Consider the following 26,441-nt stretch of genomic DNA (forward strand, 5'->3'; position numbering starts at 1 on the left):
GGGGAGGGCCGGGGGGGTGAGGTGGGGGAGTCGTCGCTGGCGGGACAGTCGTCTGGTTTGCAGCGTTCTGGCAAAAAGGCGCTGCGGAAAAGTCTGCGTGATAAAAAGTTTTTGAAGCGTTTGAGACATGTGGTCAAACGCATGGATCGGGAGAAGTGTCAGCGACGATTAGTGGGAACGGATCCTTTGTTGGTATGGGAGTCTTCTGACTCGACGGGATCTTCTCAGTCTTCTTCCTCTTCTTCATCAGACGGAGAGGAGAGGCTTAGTCATTTAAGGACGACTGGGGAGGGGTTCCGTCCTAATGAGGGTGGTGTGCCGGGATTATCTCGAAAGGGGCATACCTTATGTGCTATAGCTCCTTTGGATTGTCATATTTCTCCAAAGTGGAAGAGAAAGATTTTGAGGGGCAAGTTTATTGATTTGTTTACTCTTTTAGCGAGGGAGGATACGGGAGCTCAGTCTAAAGAGAGTAATAAAGATGATACTAAGAAAAAAGGAGGCCGTGTAGCAAAGAATATATTTAATTGGTTATTAGGCTTTAATGTGTTTGCTAGTGTTTTAGGTGAGGCTCGTCCTGAATTATATCCTGGGTTATTGCGTTATGCAGATCTCATTTTGAGGGCTTATAGAACTTATGGGGGTTGGTTTTGGCTTAACTATGATGATCAGTTTAGGAAAAGTCTGGTGCGTGATAAAGCAGATTGTTGGGGGGTGAGGGATGTTGATCTATGGTTAGCGGAGATGACCCCTTCTCGGGGGGCGTCCTTTCGGACTGTTAGCGCAACAGGTGGAAATTTGGGGGGTGGACAATTTCACGGGGGACCGGTCGTTGGAGGGGCTCGATGGACTTCCCCAGCTTTGGGATTCGGGCCTGATATGGGAACCAGGAGGGGTCTTGGGCCAAAAGGGAGTTTGGCCCCGCCAGCATGTTTTCAATTCAATGCCGGCCGATGTACTCGTACCTCCTGTCGTTTCCGACATTGTTGTAGCCAATGTGCGGGAAGTCACCCAGCCTTTCGGTGCACGGGAGGCATGCAGTTCGGTCGGGGACAATTTCCCGGACATTCAGGCTCCTTTGCCGCAAAGAGTGGAAGGCAAAGCTCCTTCCCCCATTAATATTATGGTTTTACAACTTTGGTTGCATGTATATCCCAACAGAGATGATGCTGATCTTTTAGGTTTTGGATATTTGGAGGGTTTCCCGTTACCGTTTGACGGGCCGCCCTTGCAACATCGCTCGAGAAATATCTCTAGCTTTGCATAGAGATATTGTCTGTGATAAGCTGCAGAAGGAGCGTAGTTTGGGTAGAATTGCTAGGCCTTTTCGGGTTATTCCCTTCAGTGATTTTGTGATCTCCTCGTTAGGTATTATTCCAAAAAAGGAACCAGGTAGTTTTCGGCTCATACACAATCTATCCTACCCAGTGGGTTGCAGTGTCAATGACTTTATTGATCCACAGTTATGTAGAGTACAATACGCCTCGTTTGATGAGGCGGTGGCTTTGGTCCAGATATGTGGTCAGGGGTCATTGATGGCTAAGGCAGATATTGAATCAGCCTTCCGTTTATTGCCTGTACATCCCACTGCGTTTCATCTTTTGGGTTTTCAATTTGAGGGTCAATATTATTTTGACAAATGTATGCCAATGGGATGTTCCATTTCTTGCAAATATTTTGAGGCATTTTCCACCTTTGTACACTGGGTGGTCCGGCAAGTGAGTGGGAGCTGTTCCATAGTCCATTATTTGGACGATTTTTTGTTTGTTGGGGCTCCGAATTCCTTGCAATGTGCTGATTTGATGTCTGCCTTTCAAGCAGTGTCAGATGCATTAGGGATCCCTTTAGCACGGGATAAGTGTGAAGGGCCTGTGACATCTTTGATATTTTTGGGGATTGAATTGGACTCAGTCCGGATGGAATCCCATCTGCCTTTGCAGAAGGTGCAAATTTTAGTGACGGCAATTGCATCAGCCTGCGCCAAGAAAAAATTGAGTTTGAAAGAAATACAAACTTTGGTTGGCCATTTTAATTTTGCGGCCTGAGTTATTCCGATGGGGAGAGTTTTTTTCTTGGCGTTTGGCATTATTGTCAGTGGGTTTGAGGCGGCTGTCAAGATTTGGAACTGTGGCATTCATTTCTGTTGTCCTTCAATGGAGTATGTATTTGGCAATCTGCTGCAGTGTCTAATTCTGATCTTCAATTATTCACTGATGCTTCTGGGGGGATGGGATTTGGAGTGTTTTTTGGCGGGGCGTGGTGTGCTCATCAGTGGCCGAATTGGTGGCGGTCTGTGCTCCAATATTGCATTGCTGGAGCTGTTTCCGGTATGGGTAGCTTTGGATACTTGGGGTGCTCGGTTGGCTAACAAGAAAGTGGTCATATTTTCTGACAACTCGGCTGTGGTTTCTGCTCTTAATCGTCAATCGGCAAAATGTCCTAGACTGATAGAATTGCTGAGACTAATTGTACTAGCGTGTCTGCATTTGAATGTGTGCTTGTCGGCACGGCATGTACCAGGGGTGTTCAATGAAATTGCTGATGCCCTTTCTCGTTCGCAGTGGTCCCGATTCAGGGCGCTAGCTCCTGCAGCGGATGGCTTCCCAACACCTATGAGGGAGGACTTATGGGAGATCTTCCAGCGGGCGGTCAGCAGCTCTTGCATCGGTCCTTAGCTCCTAACACTTGGAGATCTTATGCGACTGGATGGAGGCATTTAATGTTCTTTTTGGACCAGGAATCTGTTGGTGGTGGTTTTCCTATTTCGGAACAGACACTCATTGCATTCCTCGCATATTGCGCTCAGCAGGGATGGTCCTTTGGGATGGTGTCGCAATCAATGGCTAGTTTAGCATTTGTCTCTCGTCTCTATAAGTGGCCGATTGTCACGGGGACTTTTTTAGTTAAACAATTGTTTAAGGGCTATGCGTGGTCGGGAGTTGAATACCGACCTCGCCTGCAACGCCTTCCTTTTACTTATGACTTGCTTGGTTTGCTGTGTGGTCAATTGTCCAGTATTTGCTCATCTGAGTATGAAACTTTATTGTTTCAATTAGCATTTGTAGTGGCCTTCTTTGCAGCATGCAGGGTTGGAGAGTTGGTAGCCACCTCTCAATGGGCAGTTGGAGAATCTGGTTTGCTGGTTCAGGATGTTATTCTGGAGGAATCTTATTTGAAGCTCCATTTTCGTAGGTCCAAAACGGATCAAGAGGGTAGAGGAGTCTGGTCTGTGTTGAGGAGGTCGGATAATAGTGCGGTGTGCCCGATACTTTTGGCATGCCGTTACAGTGAGCTTCGACCTTCTGGGGGCCTTTATTGGTTAGAGCATTTGAATAGGTTGCCTTTAACTCGTTATCAATTTGCGGCTCTGTTAAAGAAGAGTTTGACTGCCCTAGGATATGATTCCCGGGAATTTGGAACTCATTCTTTTAGAATTGGGGCAGCCACTTCTGCAGCGGCTGTTGGGGCACCTCCTGCGCTGATTCAGAGAGTGGGACGTTGGCGTTCCAATCAATATAAGGGTTATGTACGGGATTTGGCATAATTGAGTTAGTAGTTACTGATATGTTGTTAGTTTCTTTTCCAGATCCTCGACCAATGCTATCTTTGTCTCCAGATATATGCGTCTGGCTCTGTGGACACTCTCACATCTTTTGGGCCCATAAGCATGCCAGAGATTCTTCATGGGGTCACAATTTGGGCCTGGCTGAGGCTGGAGTTCGGATTCGCTGGCTTGCTATTCGAGGAATGATTTGGGAGCAGCTGTTGCCTACTTTGCATCAAGCTCATCGTTTCTCATCTCCAGTACTTATACTAGTGCATTTGGGGGGCAATGACTTATGCTCTGTCACAGGGGTGGCATTAATTCATCAAATTAAACAAGATTTATTGGCCATTGCATGCTCTTTTCCGGCAGCGCGCCTGGTATGGTCACACATTCTTCCTCGCCGATGCTGGAAGGGTGCACGGAAGCCTGCAGCTATTGAGCGTCTTCGCAGGCGAGTGAATACCGAAGTGTCCAAGTTTATTGCTATGATGGGCGGTCTGGTATTGATCCATGACCTCATTTCAGTGGATTGTCCGGGACTCTTTCGCCCGGATGGGGTACATTTATCAGTAATTGGGGTAAATATTTTTCTTAGTTCTATCCAGGATTTGTTACAAAATTGTTTACTGGGCTAATTGGCTGCAGTAGTTGGGGGAGCAGTGACAAGAAATTCTGTCACTGCTTGTGGCCTAAGGGCAGAGCCATTATTAGAGGCAAATGAATTTGAAGTACTATCAATTTTGAATAGTAATATGTCCTCGTGTGCGACACCGCCACGAGGTGAGGTGGCTTTACGACACCGTAAGTCACTGGGAGTTAAGGGAAAGTTGGGAAGAAGTGAGCTACTGTCGATACCGATTAGCTCTTTGAAGAAATCATAAATGGTTAAGTGTAAAATTTGCTGATGTTTACAAATTTGTTAAAATTAATGTTTGATATAATATGAAATAAAGCTGTGGCCAATTATATGCCCAATATTTATGATTGTCCGTGATTATTATTTATAAATATGTGTGGTATTTCTGAAGGGCTGATGTATGAGTCCCAATGTTACAACTATACAAAACTTGATAAATATACCCCATCCCTTTTTACTAAATCGCGATAGTGGTTTTTAGCACAGGGAGCTGCGCTGAATGCCCCACACTGCTCTCGACGCTCATAGGCTCCCTGCGCTAAAAACCGCTATTGCGGTATAGTAAAAGGGGGCCATAGTGCAAAATACAGACAGCAAATATAAATTTGCAAAACGGACACATTTTGATCACTAAATTGAAAATAAAATCATTTTTCCTACCTTTGTTGTCTCGTAATTTCATCAGTCTCTGGTTGCACTTTATTCTTCTGATTGAGCATCCAATACTTCTTCCCTTCTTTCAGCCTCCTGTATGTTTCCTCTCCTCCAGACCTCTTTCCCTCCCCCAACTTTTTCTTTCTTTCACCCTGCCCCCTTCTTTCTTTCTTTCTCTATGCCCCCTTTCTTTCTGTATGTCTGTCTTTCTCTCTCTCTCTCTCTCTCCGTGCCCCTTTCTTTCTTTCTCCATGCCCCCTTTCTTTCTGTCTCCCTATCTTTCTGTTTCCCGTCTCCCTTCTTTCTTTCTGTCTCCTGCCCCACTCATTACTGGCAGCTGAATAATGACCAGTGCCGTTTTACAGTAGCATTTCTGAATTAACTTTTCTAAAATTGCTCTCCAGAATGTGTAGATCAGTTTAAAAAAATAACTATCTCCAGTTCCATTGTATACAGCATTTCTTTGGGTTTTTGTTTTTTTTATAATTAATAAGTCCTTCTCCTTTGCTGAAAAAGGAAAACTTACTGGACTCCCGGAGTCATCATCAAACACTATGAATGACGGTCCAACATTAATGGAAATAAATTTCCTACAAATGATTCCTGTATGGAAGCAGTTCACATTTTCAACAATGACAGAGAAACTGGCGGAGGATGTGCTCTGTGGATAAAACAAAACACGTTCGTTAACCGAGTACTAAAATTTGTAATGTCAACTGTCTGAAGAAATAAAGGAATCAATATTGAGCTGGATGGGCCATTTGGTCTTTATTTGCAGTCAAGTTTCTATGTTTCTACATAGTTGACCAATCAATGAGGTCCTTTTACTAAGCTAACACATACTTACTGCGGCAAAAAAAAAAGGAGTGGGGTGCGCACAGGCATCCTGTGGTCATTTTTGCATGTGCTTGTGTTATCCACATGCTAACAAATAAATTTTGATTTTTAGCGTCTGGGGTGGAGATTGGGCATGTTCTAACAAACTGGTTCATGCAGCTATATTACCGTGCGTTAATCAATTAGCACATGGTTAGCTCCTGAACCCTTACTGCCTATATAATGAAGGGAATAGTAGAGAAAGAGAGATTGTTCACCCTCTCCAAGGTGGAGAGAACGAGAGGGCACTCTCCAAAGTTAAAATGTAAGGAAGTTCTTCTTCACCCAGAGAGTGGTAAAAATCTGGAACGTTCTTCCGGAGTCTGTCATAGGGGAAAACACCCTCCAGGGATTCGAGACAAAGTTAGACAAGTTCCTGCTGAACCAGAACGTACGCAAGTAAGGCTAGTCTCAGTTAGGGCGCTGGTCTTTGACCTAAGGGCCGCCGCCTGAGCCGACTGCTGGGCATGATGGACCACTGGGCTGATCCAACAGCGGCAATTCTAATGTTATTAGCTGTAGGGTCTCCTGCGCCAATGGGAACATTAACATATGGCCATTAATACATAAAATACAAAAATCAACCATTGCATGCAGGAATGACCCTCATAGTGCTAAGGCCACTTTTTACCGCAGTCTACAGTATGTTATCCTCCTTGCCTAGTGCCCACATAACACCCAGCTCTACCCAGTCTCCGTCCCAGGATCAACCTGGCACTAGCCAAATGGTTCTATTGCAGTCCGAGGGGATAGGCAACAGGACTCTGGACTGACTCCATCTTGTTTACATCTTTTTGAAGGTGCGGCCTCCAGATCTGTACTAGAGAATGACATGGTGACAAAATTCATCACTGTTCCCGTCCCCGCGGATAACTGCGGGAAACCATCTTCATGTCATTCTTTAAGGAGAGAGGGAAGAATCAGAGTATAATTGGGCACAACCACTGACCCGCAAGCTTTGCTTTGAAGAATGCTGGTGTAGAAGGACTGAGGTTGAAACAGACACTACAGAATAACAGTCTCTGGTATCCAGAGCAGATATTGTGATGTCATAATGCCTCATTCCACCAGTGCCTAAGAACCAATCACATCAGTGATGTCACAATGGCTTCATTATCCTTGGCTCACATAAGAATCAAAGTATGAATGGCCACAACCACTGACCCGCAAGCTTTGCTTTGAAGAATGCTGGTGTAGAAGGACCGAGGTTGAAATAGACACTAGAAAATGACATGGGATTATTTCCCGCGGTTATCCGCGGGGACGGGAACGGTGATGAATTTTGTCACCGTGTCATTCTCTAATCTGTACACAATATTCTAAATGAGGTCTCATCAGAGTCTAATACAGAGGCGTCAATACCTCCTTTTTCCTGCCGGCCATTCCTCTCCCTATGCACCCAAGCATCCTTCTAGCTTTTGCTGTTGCCTTTTCTACCTGTTTGGCCACCTAAAAATCATCACATATGATCACACCCAAGTCCACTCCTCTTTTGTGCACAAGAGTTCCTCACCCCCTAAACTGTACCGTCCCTTTGGGGTTGTTTTTTTGCAGCCCAAATGCATTACCCTCCATTTCTTATCATTACATTTTAGCTGCCAAATTCCAGACCATTCTTCAAGCTTCGCCAGGTCCTTCCTCATGTTATCCAAAACATCTGGTGCTATCGGAAGCATTTATACGGTATAACAGGGGGATTAAGGTGAGGAATGTTAAAGGACAGACGAGTGCCTAGAACACAACTGCGCTTAACTGCCTACTCTTGAGATGGTGGTAAATCCGGCTGCGATATCGGCATTCCTGGCAGCCCATTAGCTATCTTGCATAATTTCTGTGATCAGTTTCACAAATTAAAAATTATAGATGGAGCACAGTCGAATTTGCAAAGCCATTTGCAGTTTAATACATCTGACTGTAAGTAATTATCAACTAGTCGATATTTAGGCTGTAATGATCAAAGATTTTTAGCTGACCACTGCAGGCAGAATTTGCCCCCAATATTCAATGCCAGGCCATATCCAGGCAGTGGCATTGAATATCCAAGGCTAATTAAAATTGTGCTGGCCACTGGAGAATAGGGAGGTCCTGGCCGATATTTAGTTGAGAACCAGATAAGAAATGTATGTGGGTCTTGGCTCAATATTAGATGGGATCTGCATAAAGGTTTCTGCCCAGGTCCATAGCCCCCTTTCTGATCCCCCCTTCTCATCCCCGGAACTACAATACCTTTTCTTACGATCTTCTTCCCAACCATACCCGAAGTGCAACACCCCCCTTCCTGTCACAACCCCACTCCCTCCCTAAAAGAAAGATCATGGCAAGCCCAGGCTTCACCACACCCCTTACCCCTAGGCCCCTACTGGCTCCTGTGATTCTGGAAGCGGCATCTGTCTGTTATTGACATACTTGAACTGGTTGAAGATAATGTAGGAGATCTGGTATCTCACAATTAGCCAGTTACAAATCCAAACCAGCCTTGTTTTTATAAATACCATTCTTTTCAAAGGAGATAGTATTGCAATCTGTTCACAACATATTCAAATATATAAAGCTAAAAGAGCCATCTGAAGCGGCACTCCTTGGTACACAAAATACCAAACCTATGGAGTTAAACGCCGCTACGCTTCTTCATCGGCTCCTATATTTTTAAACAGAGCTTATTATCAACACATCTTCTTTAAGTTATTACATGTTTAAATAGCTTATATTTTATTTTTATTTTTTTTAAGTTTTATATTTAAATGTGTTCATTAGAACAAAGTGCAAAACAAAACAGCAACAGCAAAATACTTTTTTCTTCGTATAAGAGCACCAGAAACAAACCCCCTACCCCACTCCACCCCCCACCCTTCTCCCATAACCCTCCCCTACCAACCCAACCCAAGAGAGGCACAAAATACAAGGAAACAGAAAATGAACCACGTATTCAAGAGACAACTTCTCGCAAGTGGTGTAAGGTCTCTCCAAAAAGGCTCCCAGATCAGACGGAAGCGGTCTCCCGCACCAGATTCAAGATCCACAAATTGTCTGTGTTCCAGAGAGGCTTGTACAATCATTGCCGAGCGCCACTGGCTGTAAGTTGGAGGTGCACTGGACAGCCAGCCAGTCAGAATAGTCTTTTCGAAATAGCTTTTATTTTAAAGTTTATCAAACTTATCTGTTAATTCCTGGCCAAGCATATAACTTAGCTTATACCAAGAGGCTGAAAATCACCGTCGTACCATGGAGTGACGCTTCTGATGGCTCTTTTAGCTTTATATATTTGAATATGTTATGAACATATTGCAATACTATCTCCTTTGAAAAGAACGGTATTTATAAAAACAAGACTGGTTTGGACTTGCAATTGATACGCAGCAGGCGCCACTTACAGAATCAATCCCCAAGTGTTTTTCCATGAGATTATGATCCAAATCAGAGCGGCCAACTGAATCTGTGACTTTCGGTAGAATAATTAAAATCATTTTAAATCGTAACAATGAAATACAAAAGCAAATTCTACAAATGACAGTTGGTCAAGTAAATATCAACTGAGCCTACACAGTTGTTGATTTTAACACCCTACCTTAACCAGATGAACTTTACAAGCTCCAACAAAGTCAAAGACCAGACCATCAAATGTTTTGTAGTGCCGATCCCCATAGGCCGTGCACATTGATGGGCAAGGATGAAAGCTGCACTGAAATGTTCCATGCTGGCAAACACTTAAACGAGAAAGAATTGAGAGTAGAGTTGTCAAAGGCATCACTTATTGGGGGTAGTTTTATAACTGCCTGAACGAGTGAGACGTAAGCATGAATTTTTCACTACACGTACTTTGCAGAATTTTCAAAGTGGATACGCAAGTGTACTTTCACGCTGAAAAATAATTGAAAGTTCAGTACTTGCACGTAGTTATACCTATTAATTTGCATAATTTGCATTAATTTGCTATGTTTCACATAGCTGGATCTTGGGAAGGGCGGGGCAGCATGCCATTAGGGCCTGGAGGAATCTTTTTAGGAAGTTGATGGTCTAGCACAGTGGTTCCCAAACCTGTCCTGGGGGACCCCCAGCCAGTCAGGTTTTCAAGATATCCCTAATGAATATTCATGAGAGAGATTTGCATATAATGGAAGTGACAGGTATGCAAATCTCTCTCATGCATATTCATTAGGGATATCTTGAAAACCTGACTGGCTGGGGGTCCCCCAGGACAGGTTTGGGAACCACTGGTCTAGCACTTAGAAGAGACTTGAACATCACGAGTACATTACCTTGCTAAGTATATGATAAAAAAAATGTGTCAATTTACTATCCATTGAACTATATACCAATCTGATTGTTTTTGATGTATATAGTTTCATGGTGGGAGGGACAGCTTGGCTGAGGATAAGTCATAGTTGGTTCCAGTCAATATAATTAAATTCCTATTGGCCAGACATATATTTTGGGGTATTGTATTTTAGTTTTATGTATGTTTCTGTTTTTATGATTATATACTTTTTTGTTGGAATCCACTATGGATAAAGGTGGAATAAAAATGATAAACTAAAAAAAGAATACTGTAGGCCACATATGGAAGGGTTCATAGCTCATTTCTAATAATCCATCAGCAGTCTAGCAGGCTTATTTATATGCTGGTACAAAGTAAAAATAAAGTCAACAGAATCAATATCTGTTTTGACACCATATTGTATCATACTGGCAGGAAATGGGAAGGCAATATAAGATTCACACAAAACTTATGCTACAAGACACAGGAAGGATACACTCACCAGGTGTGGCAGGAAGAATTGACAATATCCCCAGGAAAGTATTCTTTGGCTCTCCATGAGCATGGGCATGCATCTGGTTCAAAGCACTCATCTCCATGCTTAAATAGTCTATCAAGAAAACAGTACAAGAAATATTAGTGTTTTTAAAGTATCAGCCATCAAACCTAGAGAATGACACGGGAACAAATTTTTCCCCGCGGGAACTCATTTTCCCATCCCGTCAAATTCTTTTCCTGTCCCTGCCCCAATCCTGCAAGCTCTGTCGTCGTCTGCGCAAGCCTCAAACACTTTAAAATCATAATTAGCAACATTCTAGAGCTCAGGTTGTGATGTCATAATGCCTCATTCCACCAATGCCTAAGCTCCGTCCTCATCTGCGCAAGCCTCAAACACTTTAAAATCATAAGTATTCGAGGCTTGCGTGGTAAAGGCAGAGCTTACAGGAATGGGGCAGGGACAGTGACAGCGACAAAACTCGCGGGGACGGGATGAGGAAACTGAGTTCCTGCGGGGACGGAGACCAATTTGTCCCCGTGTCATTCTCTATTCAAACCTAGAACTCTATTTATTCAACCAAGCTATGAAAATAATGTGCAAAATTTGTCCATCAATACACATTAGCAGTAAAGTTTGCTATTTGCTAAACACAATTTAATGCCGTATTTTATTTACTGCAATGCAGTAAAGCATGCAAATGTATGCAAAGCAGCTCATTATTATATAAAATGATGAATGAAACTTTTTTAACCTTTGAAAGCAGTGTTTTTCATCAAAAGTTAATTGGGATCACTATGTCTTATTTATGTTTATTATTATTTGATAAATCACCTTTTTTGACACACAAATCAATGCAATGTAGAATAAAACCATATACAAGAAATGAATGCCACTGAAATGATAGGGCAGTGAAGCAATCATACAAGTAAGCAGTCACTCCAAATTTAAATCAGGATAATCCAAACATGTGCAGTGCACCTCTAACAAGGTAAAATAGTACCTCTGCCTTTCTATAGCACTTTACTGCTCCAGGATCATTCGGCCCTACCGGCTATCAAATGCTATTGGAAAGAGATGTGTTTTCAGACCAAATTTAAATTTACTTCAAGAAAAGTTCTACACATGACAAAAGGGGAAGGTTTTCTAAAGAAATGGTGCCACAAAATTAAAGGCATTTCTCCTACCCTCTGCTTCCTTGTGGGTAGGAAGCAGAGGCTAGGCGTGAAGGGCTACTACTCAGACTGGAGGAGGGTCACGAGTGGTGTTCCGCAGGGGTCGGTGCTTGGACCACTGCTATTCAATGTATTTATAAATGATCTAGAAACAGGGACGAAGTGCGAAGTAATAAAATTCGCAGATGACACCAAACAATTTAATGGGGCTAGGACTAAAGCGAACTGCAAAGGGACCTGAACAAACTAGAGGAGTGGGCGACGAGATGGCAAATGAAGTTCAACGTAGGAAACAGAAACCCAAGGTACAGCTACACGATGGGAGGGCCGTTATTGCATGAGAGTACCCAAGAAAGGGACTTGGGGGTAATAGTGGACAAGACAATGAAGCCGTCGGCACAGTGCGCAGCGGCCGCTAAGAAAGCGAATAGAATGCTAGGTATAATCAATAAGGGTATTACAACCAGAACGAAAGAAGTTATCCTGTCGTTGTATCGGGCGATGGTGCGCCCGCATCTGGAGTACTGCGTCCAATATTGGTCGCCATACCTTAAGAAGGATATGGCGATATTCGAGAGGGTTCAGAAAAGAGTGACACGTTTGATAAAAGGTATGGAAAGCCTTTCATACACTGAAAGACTGGAGAAACTGGGGCTCTTTTCCCTGGAGAAGTGGAGACTCAGAGGGGATATGATAGAGACTTACAAGATCAAGAAGGGCATAGAGAAAGTGGAGAGGGACAGATTCTTCACACTTTCAAAAACTATAAGAACTAGAGGGCATTCCGAAAAATTAAAAGGGGACAGATTCAGAACCAATGCTAGGAAGTTCTTCTTCACCCAACAGGTGGTGGACACCTGGAATGCACTTCCAGAGGGCATGATAGGACAGGGTACGGAGTTCAAGAATGGATTGGACAATTTTCTGAAGGAAAAAGGGATAGAAGGGTATAGACAGAGGGTTACATACAGGTTCTGGACCTGATGAGACGCCGCATGAGCGGACTGCTGGGCACGATGGACCTCTGGTCTGACCCAGCAGAGGCACGGCTTATGTTCTTATGTTATGTTCTTAGCTTTCAATATCTGGTTATTGTTGAGTCCGCTAACACATAGAATGCTTAAGTCAATTTTCAGCATTTAAGCAGCCATGGGTTAGCTCATAAAGATAGGACAGAATTTTACGAAGTTTCATTTATGCGCTACACCTGGCCTCTTAAGGGATGAATATCAGCACTTAAGCAGCCAAGTGCTGAATTCCCCCAAACTGTGAATTTCAGATAAAGGCCAAATGGCCCATCCACAGCATCCACTCTCTTCTCCTCTCCCCATAGGCTAAGGCTCGTAACACTTGCATTATGAGGTCACAGAGCTTTATGGTAATAGAAACATAGAAACATAACGGCAGATAAAGGCCAAATGACCCATCCAGTCTGCCCATCCACAGCATCCACTATCCCCTCCTCTCCCTAAGAGATTCCACATGCCTGTGCTACACTTTCTTAAATTCAGACACAGTCTTTGTCTCCACCACCTCTACCACCCTCTCTATATAAAAAAAGGTTTTTCCTTAGATCACTGGAGCTTCCTTTTAAATGAAAGAGATTTGCCTCATGCACATTTATGCCATGTAGGCATTTAAACTCTGTAAAATTGCCCTTTAGGGATTTTTCCGATAGACAAAATGAAAAACTGATTCACTGCATCTAAGTGAAAGTTAATTTTACGGGTGAAGTAGCCTTTAATGAAGTTGTTAATTCATCCAAAACTCATGAATCACCAGGTGTGTCCAGTTAATAAAAGCAGCAGCTTCTCTGGAATCAGATCAAACAGCTTGCCGGTTTTGTATTTTGTCCAGTGCTGGCAAGAAGATCTCCTAAACTGTAATGGACTTACAAATGGCCTGGTTCATGGTACCCGACTATGCTCTGCATAAGTAATAACTGCATTCAGTCCACTAGTGGCTAAACTTCATCTGGGACTATTTAAATAACTGCAACATGCATCACCATGAGGCCTATGTCACAAAATTAGTGGAACGTCAAATGGAGTGTTAGCTTAAAAACAAATTTTAAACTACAAAATGTATTTACATTACATATTCTATCAATTGACTTATAAGAAAAGTAGCTTTAATAAGAAAACTTTCTGGAAGGGCTGTACCTTGGTTTACGAGCATAATTCATTCCAGAAGCATGCTCGTAAACCAATTTACTCATATATCAAAGTGAGTTTCCCCATAGAAAGTAAGGGAAATTTGCTTGATTCATTCCACCTCCCATCCCCCCGGTCACCGGCGCTGCTCTACCCCACCCCACCACATCCCCAAAAGACCCCCCCACCACTGAGGCCAATGGTGCGCTTCCACATCTCCCCTCCCCTTCGAACCGGCATGGCCCCCTCCCCCACAAACCGGCATCCCCCACCCGCCCAAACTGAAAGCTTACCCCCCAATGTGGCACCGGCATGCAGCACCAACCCACAGGAGGTGCCGTTGCTAGTGCCCGAAGATCATGCCTCTCCTCCGATTGGACCTTGAGCATCTACGCAGGCTCAAGGCCTTCTGGCTCCCACCTCTCTCTGAGATTCTCGGAGAGAACGAGAGCCAGAAGGCCTTGAACATGTGCAGATGCTCAAGGCCCAGTCAGAGGAGAGGCACAATCTTTGGGCACCGGCACCTCCTGTGGGTTGGTGCCGCATGTCGATGCCACATTGGGGGTAAACTTTCAGTTTGGGTGGGCAGGCTGGGCGTTTGTGAGGGGGGGGCGATGCCAGCGGGCGGGGGGGCGATGCCGGTTAGCGGGCGGGGCGACTTGCAAATCGAGTCAATGCTCGATTTGCGAGAATGTTTTGCTTGTCTTGCAAAACACTCGCAAACCGGTGCACTCGTAAGGAGAAATTAGGTTCTTACCTGCTAATTTACTTTCTTTTAGCTTCTCCAGACCAGTAGAGGTTAACTTTACGAATGGGTATATATCTAATCATGACCAGCAGGTGGAGACTGAAAACAAAACTTTGGGACAGTATATACTATCCTCCCTTCTCTATTTCCCTCAGTCTGCCGAATAGCCAAGCAGAACCAAGAACTGGAAAACAGGAAGAAAACAATACTCCGAACAGGAGTAACAAATAACATACCCAAATGCTGTTGGAAAATGCAGAGGAGAAATACCCGAAGGAAAATGTCCCCACAGCTCGCCAGCTAAGCCAGCCGAGCCACAGCCGCTGTTCTTTAATTCTCCCCGGCCCTAGAAAAATACTAGAACCCGCAGCAAAAAACAAAAACTGCCCGCGAAAACAGCCCCAACAACAACAACAACAACAGACAGGGTGGGGACCTCTACTGGTCTGGAGAAGCTAAAAGAAAGTAAATTAGCAGGTAAGAACCTAATTTCTCCTTCTTTAGCACTCTCCAGACCAGTAGAGGTTAACTTTACGAATGGGACGTACCAAAGCAGTCCCTCTCACGGGCGGGACCCCCGAAGGGCCGATACCAGAACACGCTCACCGAACACCGCGTCCCGACGCGCCTGAACATCTACCCGATAAAGTCTAACAAAAGAATACAAGGAGGACCAAACCGCAGCCTTACAAATATCCACCGGAGGCACGAGCGACGACTCAGCCCAAGAAGCCGCCTGACCCCGAGTGGAATGAGCCTTGAGAAACTCCGGAACAGGCTGCTGTTTCAGAAGATAAGCGGAAGCAATCGTCTCCTTGATCCAGCGCGCAATAGTAGCCTTAGAAGCGCCAGCTCCCCGACGAGGACCAGCCAGGAGGACAAAGAGATGATCGGACTTCCGGAATTCCTGGGTCCGCTGCACATCAGAGCGAAGGACCCGACCGACATCCAACTTGCGCAGCTGCCGTTGCTCAGAAGAGCCCTCCCGACCACCCAAGACCGGGAGAACCACCGATTGATTGACATGAAAAGGAGAAACAACCTTCGGCAGAAAGGAAGGAACAGGCCGCAAGACGACCCGCTCCCTAGACAACTCCAAGAAGGGAGCCCTACAAGAGAAAGCCTGCAGCTCAGAAATACTCCTAGCAGAAGTAATGGCCACCAAAAAGACCGCCTTCAAAGTAAGGTCCTTCAAAGAACAGTCGTCCAAGGGCTCGAAAGGCGGGCGCACCAAAACAGAGAGAACCAGATTAAGATCCCAAGAGGGAACCGAGGGCCGTAGGGGAGGCCTAAGCAACTTGGCCGCCCGCAGAAACCGAATCACATCAGGAAGAGCCGATAAACGCTGACCTGACACCAACCCTCGAAAGGTCGACAGGGCCGCAAGATGAACCCGGAGAGAAGACCAAGCCAGGCCTCTATCCAGGCCATCCTGCAAGAACTCTAGAATGTTAGGCAGAGAAGCGCGAAAAGAGGTCACTCCCCGCGCCCGACACCATTCCTCAAAGAGACGCCAAACCCGCACATAAGCCCGAGAGGTAGAAAGCCTCCGGGACCCCAACAGTGTAGCGATCACCTTGTCTGAATATCCCTTCTTGCTAAGGCGACCCCTTTCAAGAGCCACGCCGTAAGACAGAAGAGAGACGGGTCGAACAAGGGAATGGGACCCTGCATCAGAAGGTCGTCCGAGAGAGGCAGAGGAAGAGGAACCGCCACCAGGTGTCTCACCAGATCCGCATACCACGGACGTCGAGGCCAATCCGGAGCCACCAGCACCACCAAACCCGGATGGTGAACAAGGCGAAGAAGCACTCTGCCCACCAGCGGCTAAGGAGGGAACACATACAACAGCCCCTCCGTTGGCCACGGCTGGACCAGAGCATCCAGACCCTCGGCCAGCCCTTCCCTGCGACGACTGAAGAAGCGGGGCACTTTGGCGTTGCCACTCGTGGCCATCAGGTCCATCAGGGGCTGCCCCCAATCTTGCACTATCAACCGAAACGCTCCGGCGCCGAGAAACCACTCTCCTGGATCCAGGAAGTGACGACTGAGGAAGTCTGCCTGAACATTTTCTACCCCGGCTATATGAGAAGCCGAGAGGTCCAGAAGATGGGACTCCGCCCAAACCATGAGCCGAGCCGCCTCCTGCGCCACAGGAGTGCTCTTGGTGCCCCCCTGACGATTGACATAAGCCACCGCCGTGGCATTGTCCGACAGGACTCTGACCGACTTGCCCAGCAAAAGGGAGTGGAAAGCTAACAGCGCCAGCCTGACCGCTCTGGTCTCCAACTCGTTGATCGACCAGGAGGCCTCCTCCGCGGACCAGGTGCCCCGAGCTGAGTGGCCCATAAACTGAGCCCCCCAACCGAGGAGACTCGCATCCGTAAGGAGCACCGTCCACTGCGGGAGATCCAGACCCACCTCCTGAACCAGGTGAGGGGTCCGGAGCCACCAGCGCAGACTGCAGCGCGCCAAGCCTCGCAGGGGAACCGGAACATCCAAATCTTGCCTCCGGGGAGACCACCTCCGGAGCAGAGCATACTGAAGAGGACGCATGTGGGCCCGCGCCCACCTCACCACGTCCAGGGACGCCGCCATTGACCCCAGGACTTGGAGGAAATCTCGCGCCCGAGGACCCCGGGACGCCAAAAGCAGGCGAATCTGAGATTGCAATTTGCTCACCCGGGCCTCTGGAAGGAAGACCTTCCCCAAGGAGATGTCGAACATAACCCCAAGGCACTCCAGACGCTGAGCCGGGACCAACCGACTCTTGGAAAGGTTGACCACCCAGCCCAGCGACCGGAGAAACTCCACCACCCGAGCCGTAACCCGGGAGCTCTCCTGCAACGACTTTGCCCGAATCAACCAGTCGTCCAGGTAGGGGTGAACCAGGATGCCCACCGACCGCAAGGCTGCCGCGACGACCACCATTACCGTGGTGAACGTCCGAGGAGCCGTGGCCAGACCAAAGGGAAGCGCACCGAACTGAAAGTGCCGCCCCAAGATCGCAAAGCGAAGGAAGTGCTGATGAGAGGCCCGAATTGGAACCTGCAAGTAGGCCTCCGTCAGATCGAGAGACGTAAGAAACTCCCCCGGCTGAACCGCCAGAATGACCGACCGCAGCGTTTCCATGCGGAAAGACGGAATCTTGAGAGCTCTGTTGACCCCTTTCAAATCCAGGATGGGCCGAAAGGTCCCCTCCTTTATGGCCACCACAAAGTAAATGGAGTACCTTCCGGTGCCCCACTCCGTAGGGGACACCGGCACCACTGCCTCGAGATCTAGCAAACGCTGAAGGGTCTGACGAAAAGCCTGCGTCTTCCATGGAGTCTGACATGGAGAAGCGAGGAAAAGGTCCGGCAGAGAGCGGGTAAACTCCAGAGCGTAACCGTCCCGCACCACCTCAAGGACCCACTGATCGGACGCGATCTCGGCCCATTTGGGGAAAAATTTGCGCAGCCGGGCCCCCACCGGAACCAAAGGGGGCGCCGGCAAGGAGTCATTGCGCAGGACGGGAAGCGGGGGAACCGGCGGAGGGATTCCCTGCCCCCCGACGGGCCCCCCGAAAGGGCTGCATGCGCTGGAAGAACCGACCCCGGGAAAAACCCTGAGCCGGGAAAGAAGCAGCCCCACGCCCCGGGCGATACTTGCGAAATTCCCGCAAACGCCCCCGGGCAGCCCCACACCTAGACGCAGGGCGGGCACGGTCCTCAGGCAGACGGGGCACCTTCGAGTCCGTCAGAGTCTGAATCAACTCATCTAATTCCTCTCCAAACAAAAAGACCCCCTAAAGGGAACTTTAGTAAACTTAGCTTTGGACGCAGAATCCGCCGCCCAAGCGCGCAGCCACAAAATACGCCGCGCGGCCATGCCATAGACTTAGCCGAAATCCGCACCAAGTCATAAAGAGCATCTGAGAGGAACGAGGCAGCCATCGCAATCTTCGCTACCTCCTGATCCACTAGAGACCAGTCATCAGACTCCCGATCCAGGACACGCTCAGCCCACCGAAACACGGCGCGAGCGACTAGCTCCCCACAAACAGCCGCCTGGACCCCAAAGGCAGAGACATCAAAATCATACTTAAGAAGAGTCTCTAACGCACGCGCCTCCGAGACCCTAAGAGCAGAACCGTCCATAACAGGCACGGTATGCCGCTTAGGAAGTGCCGAGACCACCGCGTTCCCCATTGGCGAAATTAAGGTAGCCCTACCTCCCTCCGGGACGGGATACCCAAGAGCCAAGGCGCACACCAAACGAAACTGCGCCCATAGGCCACTGCGCCAACACAAAATCCCGCAAATCCTGACGCACAGGAAAAGAGCGGGAACCAGGACAGACCCCCTGAAGCAGAGGGGCCCCCATACGCGGGGTCTCCGGCGGCGCCACTGCAAAAATGCAGCACCAAGGAGACCTGCTACACAGGTCTAAAAGCTCATCCCTCTGAATAAAAAAGCGCACCACGGACGCATCTGCTCTGGAAGACGGGAAACCCGCCGCCCCGCTGCCAACAGGCGTCCCCTCTAGAGGATCCTGGAAGCCCGCCAAAGCAGCCAGGTCCTCAACCAGGCCAACATGCTCCTCCGCCCACCAATTCGCAATCCAAGCCCCCCCGCGGGCGCTTGGATGAGGGAGGAGGAAGAGGGGACGCCAAACGAAAAGAGGGAGGCAAAGCCATAGGGGGCGCGGAGGGAAACCCCCCCCGAAACCCCCCAGGCGCACGTGGGACCCCCAAAAGTCCGCACAAAGAAAGAAAATAAATTGGGGGCAAAAAACCCCTGGGGGTCCCCAGGGACTCCCTGCCCCAGCAGGGGTCCATGCTGAAACCTGCCCCTGTGTTCGCCATACAGGGGGAAGGTCACCTGAGGTTGCAGACAAAATGGAGAGGCCAGACAAAGAAAATGGCGAAGTTCCCGCCAAAAATGCTCCCTCCATGGCCTGTAGCGGCTGAGAAGACTGAACAGTCCCAGCCGCTAAGACAGGCAAGTCGGCATCAGCTGTCAAAAAATCAGCTGAGAGGGAATCCTTCGGGGAATCCCTCCGTGGGCGGTTGTGGAAGACCGGGCTTCCCCACTGCTCCAAGCCGACTCGCGAGGCACCATCGGCGGGGAGCTCTGGGCGCCTGCAGCCGCTGCCGACGGAGCTCCACCACCTCACCGACCCAAACCGCCGAGTTCAGGCCGGCCGCGAGTGCCTCGCGGCTGGACTAAAATTGTGGCCTACTCCCCCGGAGAAGGGCACAATTGCTCCAGACGCGACCTAGCTATAAAAAAGTGCTGGTTACATGAAAAAATACAGTAAAATACAGTTTTCTTAAAGGGAAACAACCCTTCAGACCAGCACTACCTCAGGATTTTTTATTTTATTTTTTTTTTTTTTTTACAGAACAGACTCCACAGGCTCTCGAAGCAATATGCCTTGCTTGACTTAGGGGGCAAGGCTTACTGCTGAGGCTCCTCTAAAAAAATGTGGGGAGGTGGAGGAAGTGGGGGGAGGGACCCCGCTCGTGACCCGCCGGGTTTGACACCCCCGAGGTCGGACGGACCCCCAAACAGGGCCCGACCAAGCTCCGTCCGGCCAAAAACAGGGACAATAAACCCCTAAACAAATTCCAACAGCCCTACCAAGAGAGATGGGTACAGATCACTCAACACCTGCTGGAGACTGAAAGAAGACTGAGGGAAATAGAGAAGGGAGGATAGTATATACTGTCCCAAAGTTTTGTTTTCAGTCTCCACCTGCTGGTCATGATTAGATATATACCCATTCGTAAAGTTAACCTCTACTGGTCTGGAGAGTGCTAAAGAAACCGAGGTTTGACTGTATTTGTATTTGATTCAGTTCAACCCTGGAGAGTGCCCTAAATACATAATTCATATTTGGCCAAATAGTTATTTAAATTTGAATACAAATAATTTAGGGCTCTACTGTGCTATGGATGGATGGATCATGCCACTGACTCATGGCAATGTGCACAGTGAGGTATCCACCCTGTGATGTTTCACAGCAGAGTACAGGAGTGGTTTGCCATTGCCTTCTCCCAAGCAGTGTGTGGCTCTACTATGTCACTGCTGCTCAATATAGGACCCCTCAGCCAACAGCACCTGGTATTCCCTGAGCCTGCTTCGTTTCCGATAGCAAGACTGGGACTCTACTGTGCTATATCCTACTGAAATAAACACTTGGGGGCCAATATTCAGACTGGTTCCGTGACCAGGAAGTGGCGCTAGAAAGGAGCAGAGGCCAGCACGAGCAGCAAGTGGAAACTGCTGCTCATGCAAACATTTCAAGAGGAACACAAGGGGGAACAGTGTGGAACAGTCTCCCAGAGGAAGTAGTAGAGACAGAGACTGTCTGAATTCAAGAAGGCGTGGGATAGGCATGTGGGATCTCTTAGAGAGAGGAAGAGATAATGGTTATTGCGGATGGGCAGACTAGATGGGCCATTTGGCCTTTATCTGCCATCATGTTACTATGTTTCTATAACCATAAAGTTCTATGACATCACAATGCAGGTGTAAAGAGCCTTAGCCTATAGAAAGAGGAGATGCAAATCTTAAGAGCCTTAGCCAATAGGGAGAAGAGGAGATAATGGTTACTGCAGATGGACCATTTGGCCTTTATCTGTCATCATGTTTTCTATGTTTCTATAGACAAACACTTACTTTCATTGTCATCTAGACCAGAGCTGACATGCATGTTTCGCTGAAATTCTGCATCAGGGCATGGTCCTAACATCATTTCTGCTTTTTATCTCATCAGTCTCTGATACTGAGTGCCGTGAGCTGCCATGAGAGGTTGTGATAGACGTTTTTCAAAGGCGCCACAAGAGACAGGAATGAGAGCCTACACTGTTGCCCCTATCGAAGCCACTGAATCACTAGGGATGCAGTTAGGCCCAGGGGGTTCAGGCCTATCTGGACAGCTGAGGGTTGGGAGGTTGGGATGGGGATCAGGGCTCCGGGGCTCTGTTTTATGCTTTAAAAAAAGTTATGCGGGTGCCGGCCTGATATTCAGAGTTGGCACCTGCATAGCTGAGCAATCTGATTTTGGGCATCTTTTGAAATGTCCTAAATCAATTTGCTCAGCTATGCGGAAACCGTCACTGAATATTGCTGACACCCACCTAACCTGAGACTCCTCCCCAGTGCTGCCCCCAGCACCACCCTTGACCTGGCCACATTTTATTTGACTGGTCTGAGGGGATATTCAGCGGCACTCTGTGTATTAACCCAGGCAGACAATAAAATATTCAGAGGACTTCAAATTCTATAAGAATTTGTACTAAATACCTAGAATGCTCATTTATAGTGCACTCTTTTGATTTTTCTTTTTTTTTAAATTATATATCTTTATTAGATTTTCAAACTACAATTGTGCAACAAGTAATTCATATACATAACATATCGCAAGACAAGTACAATAAACTTTCAGACATTAACATCTGTTAAAACATCCCTTTTGCATGCAATAACATTGAATATAATTGAAAGCTTCCTAAAGACAGTGGTTAAGCCTAGATACCTTTTCTACTTACCCTGGTGGACAGACACAACCTGAGAAACAAGGAAGATGTGCAGAGAGAGTGAGATTTAGAAGTTGGTTCTCACAAGTTCTCTCTCTGCTTAGTTCAGCGTCCACGTCTGCATCACTACAGTTAAAATAGATCTGACCAGCTGGGCAATCAGACACTGAAAAACACAAAAATGCAATAATTTGTGTATTTGAGTTTTAGGTGCACTTTCAGAATGAGACCGTATAAGGTGTGTTGTTCTTTTTCTCTGTTCTGCATGAACATATCATGACATGGTGAAATGATTGGTCAATAGAGTAATCATTCCCTGGCATTCAAGGATGCAACGGAGGTTACCAGCTAGTCATTAAGATAAGCCTGAGGCCAACAGTAAATAAGCTTCTGCTGCAAAACAGACTCCAAGGACAGCCAGATGGTATTCATAATCGGCTTCAGAACCGTAGGCACTGGTTCCAAGGGTTGCCATTTCATTTGGCACATATTCAAACTTACCAATACTACTGCTCTCACAGTTCATTATTCCACCTCTGCAAATGCTACATGAAAAAAAAAGAATGGAATTAGAGACACTTTTGTTCATATGTTGTTTGTTAGATTGTCTGTCTGTATTCTTGCCGTCAACTGGTACCTGTTGGAGGATGAGGTTCCCAGTGCCAGCCTCAGAAGAGAGATCAAACATATTTAATATTTCTCTTTACCTTAACACTAGCAGAATTTGACTTTAATGTATTTTCATTTATGGGGGAAAAGACTGGTAGTTTCCATCTGTTCCTGTGGGCTTTCAGCTCAAACAGAGTGGCTTGTACTAAGGCAACTGTGCTGAACCTTTATAACTATCCACATTTTCTTCTCTCTATATATCCTTCTACTCCTTCCATTTATAGCCAGCTGTTCTCAGCCAGTGGCCATAGATCTTAACTCCTTCTGAAACTTGGTAATTATGCAATGCATGATGCACCGGAAAGGGGCAGGCCCGCCATTTGGGGGAAGGCGGGCCAGCCAGCTGGAGGCAGGAAGGATGCCTCCGGCCAACCAACATTATAAGGTAGGGGGGGAGGTTTCCTGTTGGGCTAGGGAGGTCTGGGGGGTAAACTGATATGTGTTCGGGGGGTGGAGGAGGGGTGGGCTGGAGGAGTCAGGCAGGGGGGCAGTAACCTTACAGGGTGGGGGTGGATGGGCTGGTTCTGGCAGGAGGGATTGGGCGTCCCTCCTGCCGGGGATGATAGCGGGGGCTAGGTAGAGGCGCCAGGAGGAGGGAGTGGGCATCTCTCCTGCCAGCTGATTTGAGGTTGGGTACTTGGGTTCCCTGCTGCAAACGCTCTCAGCTGATCGCGGCAGGTGAATTTCCCCTTCCAAAATCAGCTGAACTGCAGGGACTCCCTAAAACTGCAATTCTGTTACTGGCACCCAAGAATTGCAGCTCTGTGGAATCCCTGCCGCTCTGCTGATGGGGAAGGGGGGAATTCTCCTGCTACGATAGGCTGCTGTGGTCCAGGCCAGTGGTTCACAACCCTGTCCTGGAGGACCACCAGCCAGTCAGGTTCTTGGGATAACCCTAATGAATATGCATGAAAGAGATTTGCATATAATGGAGGTGGCAGACATGCATATCTGCTCCATGCATATTCATTAGGGCTATCCTGAAAACCTGATTGGCTGGTGGTCCTCCAGGACAGGGTTGGAAACCACTGGTCTAGGCAAAGATAGACGGCTAAAATGTAGGCCAGGGTTACCCGGGCCTATATTTCAGCTATCTATCTTGGTGTGATTCACGGCTGGGTAGCCGCTTTAGATCGCCTAATGCCACGTCGGGCGTTAGTCACGCCTGCTTTGGTGTTAGGCGATCTAAAGCGCTAACCTAGCCGTGATTCCAGTGGCCATTTTAGCCGCCTTTTATTTAGGCGTTGGTAGGTGCTTCAACCCTGCCCTTTCTGACCATTGGCATGGCACCTACCGATGCTTAAATTTAGGCACTGGTTATAGAATCAGGGCCTAAGTGACTTGCCCAGGGTCAGAAGGAGCCGCATGGGATTTAAACCCACAACCTCGGGGTGCTGATGCTGTAGCTCCATCCACTATGCCACACTCTCTTGAAGGTAGGAGCTTACGTACAACCCAAAGCTTAAACACCCAAATTTTGATGCTCATAAATCATATCCTCAGAACTGTAGGTTATTCCTTACCATTTACCCAGAGATGTGATAATATTTTCCCCAGGTGGATAATCAATTCCTTGAAAATAGCAAGGGCATTCATCTCTGTATAAGAAGAAAAAGAATGGCATTGTCTGTTTACGTAAAACGAGTTTCAGAATATTCAGTGGGATTTAGGTTTCTACTGCGGCCCGGTGCGTTAAATGCTCCGACACTGCTCTGACGTTCAGATGAATTCTATGAGTGTTGGAGCATTTAGCGCTTTGGGCCACGGTAGAAACCTCTGGGGCATATTAGTAAAATGTGCTGCTGTTAATATTTGTTATGGTGCCACTAACTTGTGGTATTTTACCACAGGTCACATGTTATGCCGTAAGACCTAGTTACAAGGAAATAGTTTTAAAACCAATAGGAGGAAATGTTTTTGTACTTAAAGAAGTCACTGAGAGAGGATGTGGTAAAAGTGGTTAACATAGATGGGTTTAAAAAAGGTTTGGACAATTTCCTGGAGGAAAAGTCCATAGTCTGCTTTTGAGACAGACATGGGGGAAACCACCTCTTTCCCTGGGTTTGCTACTATTTGGTTTTCTGCCAGATACTGTGACCAGGATTTGCCACTGTTGGTAAGAGGAAACTGGGCTAGATGGACCATTGGTCTGACCCAATATAGCTATTCTTTTGTTCTTAGCTGGGATTAACAGCAAAACAGCATGTCTTAAGAGTAGCTCATGCTCTTTAATTAGATAGTACAACTGAATACAGTGGAACCTCGGTTTGCGAGTAACCCGGTTTGCGAGTGTTTTGCAAGACGAGCAAAACACTCAGCAAACTTTTGACTCGCAAACCGAGCACTGCCCCGATAAACGAGCACTTACAGCCCAGGAAGCGCCACTTCAGGGGATTCCTCTTCTGTCTTCCGGCCAGCCTTCCACGTCGGGTGCCTTCTGCAGGTCGGAGGACCTCTGTCTGGGCCTGCGCGGCCGGGTGCCGTCCCGCCTGGCGCATTGCGTGTGACGCACACAGCGTCAATCATCGGCATTGTGCGTGTCATGCGCGGCGTGCGGGTGGGGCGGCGCTCGGCTGCGTGGGCTCGGGTGGGGGGATCTCCAGCATACAGGGGGCATCCGACATGGAGGGCTGGCCGGCGGATGGAGGAGGCATCCCTCTGAAGGCACTGCGGGGTTCTCCGTAGCTGGCGGACATTAGAGGCATCCCCTCCCGAAGCGGCACTGTGGGGTTCTTCTTCGGATGACAGACGGAGGAGACGGTGCTGCAGCACCAGGCACCCGACAGGTACAGACCCCGGGTTCTGGAACGAATCGTCGGTGTTGCCACTATTTTCTATGGGGAACTTTGCTTTGATAAACGAGTATTTTGGATTACGAGCATGCTCCTGGAACGGATTATGCTCATAATCCAAGGTACCACTGTATTAGCACAGATCACCAAGGTAATATCCATTTAGGAAAATTTATATTCTTTATTAACATATATCTAGATGTTCTTTTTATCTCCCCTTTTCTCCCACCTTCCCCCATCTTCTTCATGTTTCTCTACCATCTTCCCCTTCCCGCCATACTGATCGCTGTTCACATTCCACTTCATGCACCAATTTTCAATATCTCTAATTGTAAAGCAACCTTTAAAAAAAAAATTAGTAGCCCTGAAAAAAAAAAAAGAAAGAACAGCAGATGTTTAGCAGAAATTCTTCACATTGCACTTACCTTGGTACACATTTCTCAGTCTTACTGTTTAAAAACATCCCATGGGGACAAGCACAGCCTTCCACACAATCTCCGTTACAGGCTTCTGGTACAGAAAGAGCCTGGCAAGTTTGACCACATGTGGATACACATGTGCCATATTCTTTTGTTTCCCTGCATGAAAGGGCTACAAAAAAAAAAATCAGCACTAAGAAGCAGAGCTTGCAAGGTTAAGGGGATTTAATATCGCAACAGGATCTGTGGTTTTCGTGGTTTCTTTTACTTTTATCATAATCCAGAAGAAAAGTCTTCACATCTTATGATAAAAATTTATTTGTAATATCATGACCCTGGATTGCAATTTCAACTGAAGATTGCAGTATACATTATTATACGTTTGTAATTGTTAATATTTTATGTACTTTTGTTATTAACTTTTTAAATACAATAAAATTTATTGAAAAAAAAAATAGTACTCGTAAATAAATGATAACGGTAGGACCAAATTCT

At 47.1% G+C, this 26,441-nt stretch overlaps 1 protein-coding gene across 1 annotated transcript in view; it reads right to left on the bottom strand.

Annotated features, from left to right (window-relative positions):
* The window catches only part of OTOG (otogelin), a 275,602-nt gene that overhangs the window by 156,066 nt on the left and 93,095 nt on the right, over positions 1-26,441 (bottom strand). The window contains exons 21-27 of the mRNA XM_033928785.1: positions 25,953-26,118; positions 24,259-24,333; positions 22,568-22,611; positions 22,079-22,232; positions 10,472-10,579; positions 9,280-9,418; positions 5,365-5,499 (exon numbers count right to left, since the gene is read on the bottom strand). Coding sequence (XP_033784676.1) covers positions 5,365-5,499; positions 9,280-9,418; positions 10,472-10,579; positions 22,079-22,232; positions 22,568-22,611; positions 24,259-24,333; positions 25,953-26,118 — 821 coding nt within the window. The remainder of the gene's footprint in view (positions 1-5,364; positions 5,500-9,279; positions 9,419-10,471; positions 10,580-22,078; positions 22,233-22,567; positions 22,612-24,258; positions 24,334-25,952; positions 26,119-26,441) is intronic.

The sequence above is a fragment of the Geotrypetes seraphini genome, chromosome 19 (genome assembly GCF_902459505.1).
Source record: "Geotrypetes seraphini chromosome 19, aGeoSer1.1, whole genome shotgun sequence".
NCBI classification, from domain to species: Eukaryota; Metazoa; Chordata; class Amphibia; order Gymnophiona; family Dermophiidae; genus Geotrypetes; species Geotrypetes seraphini.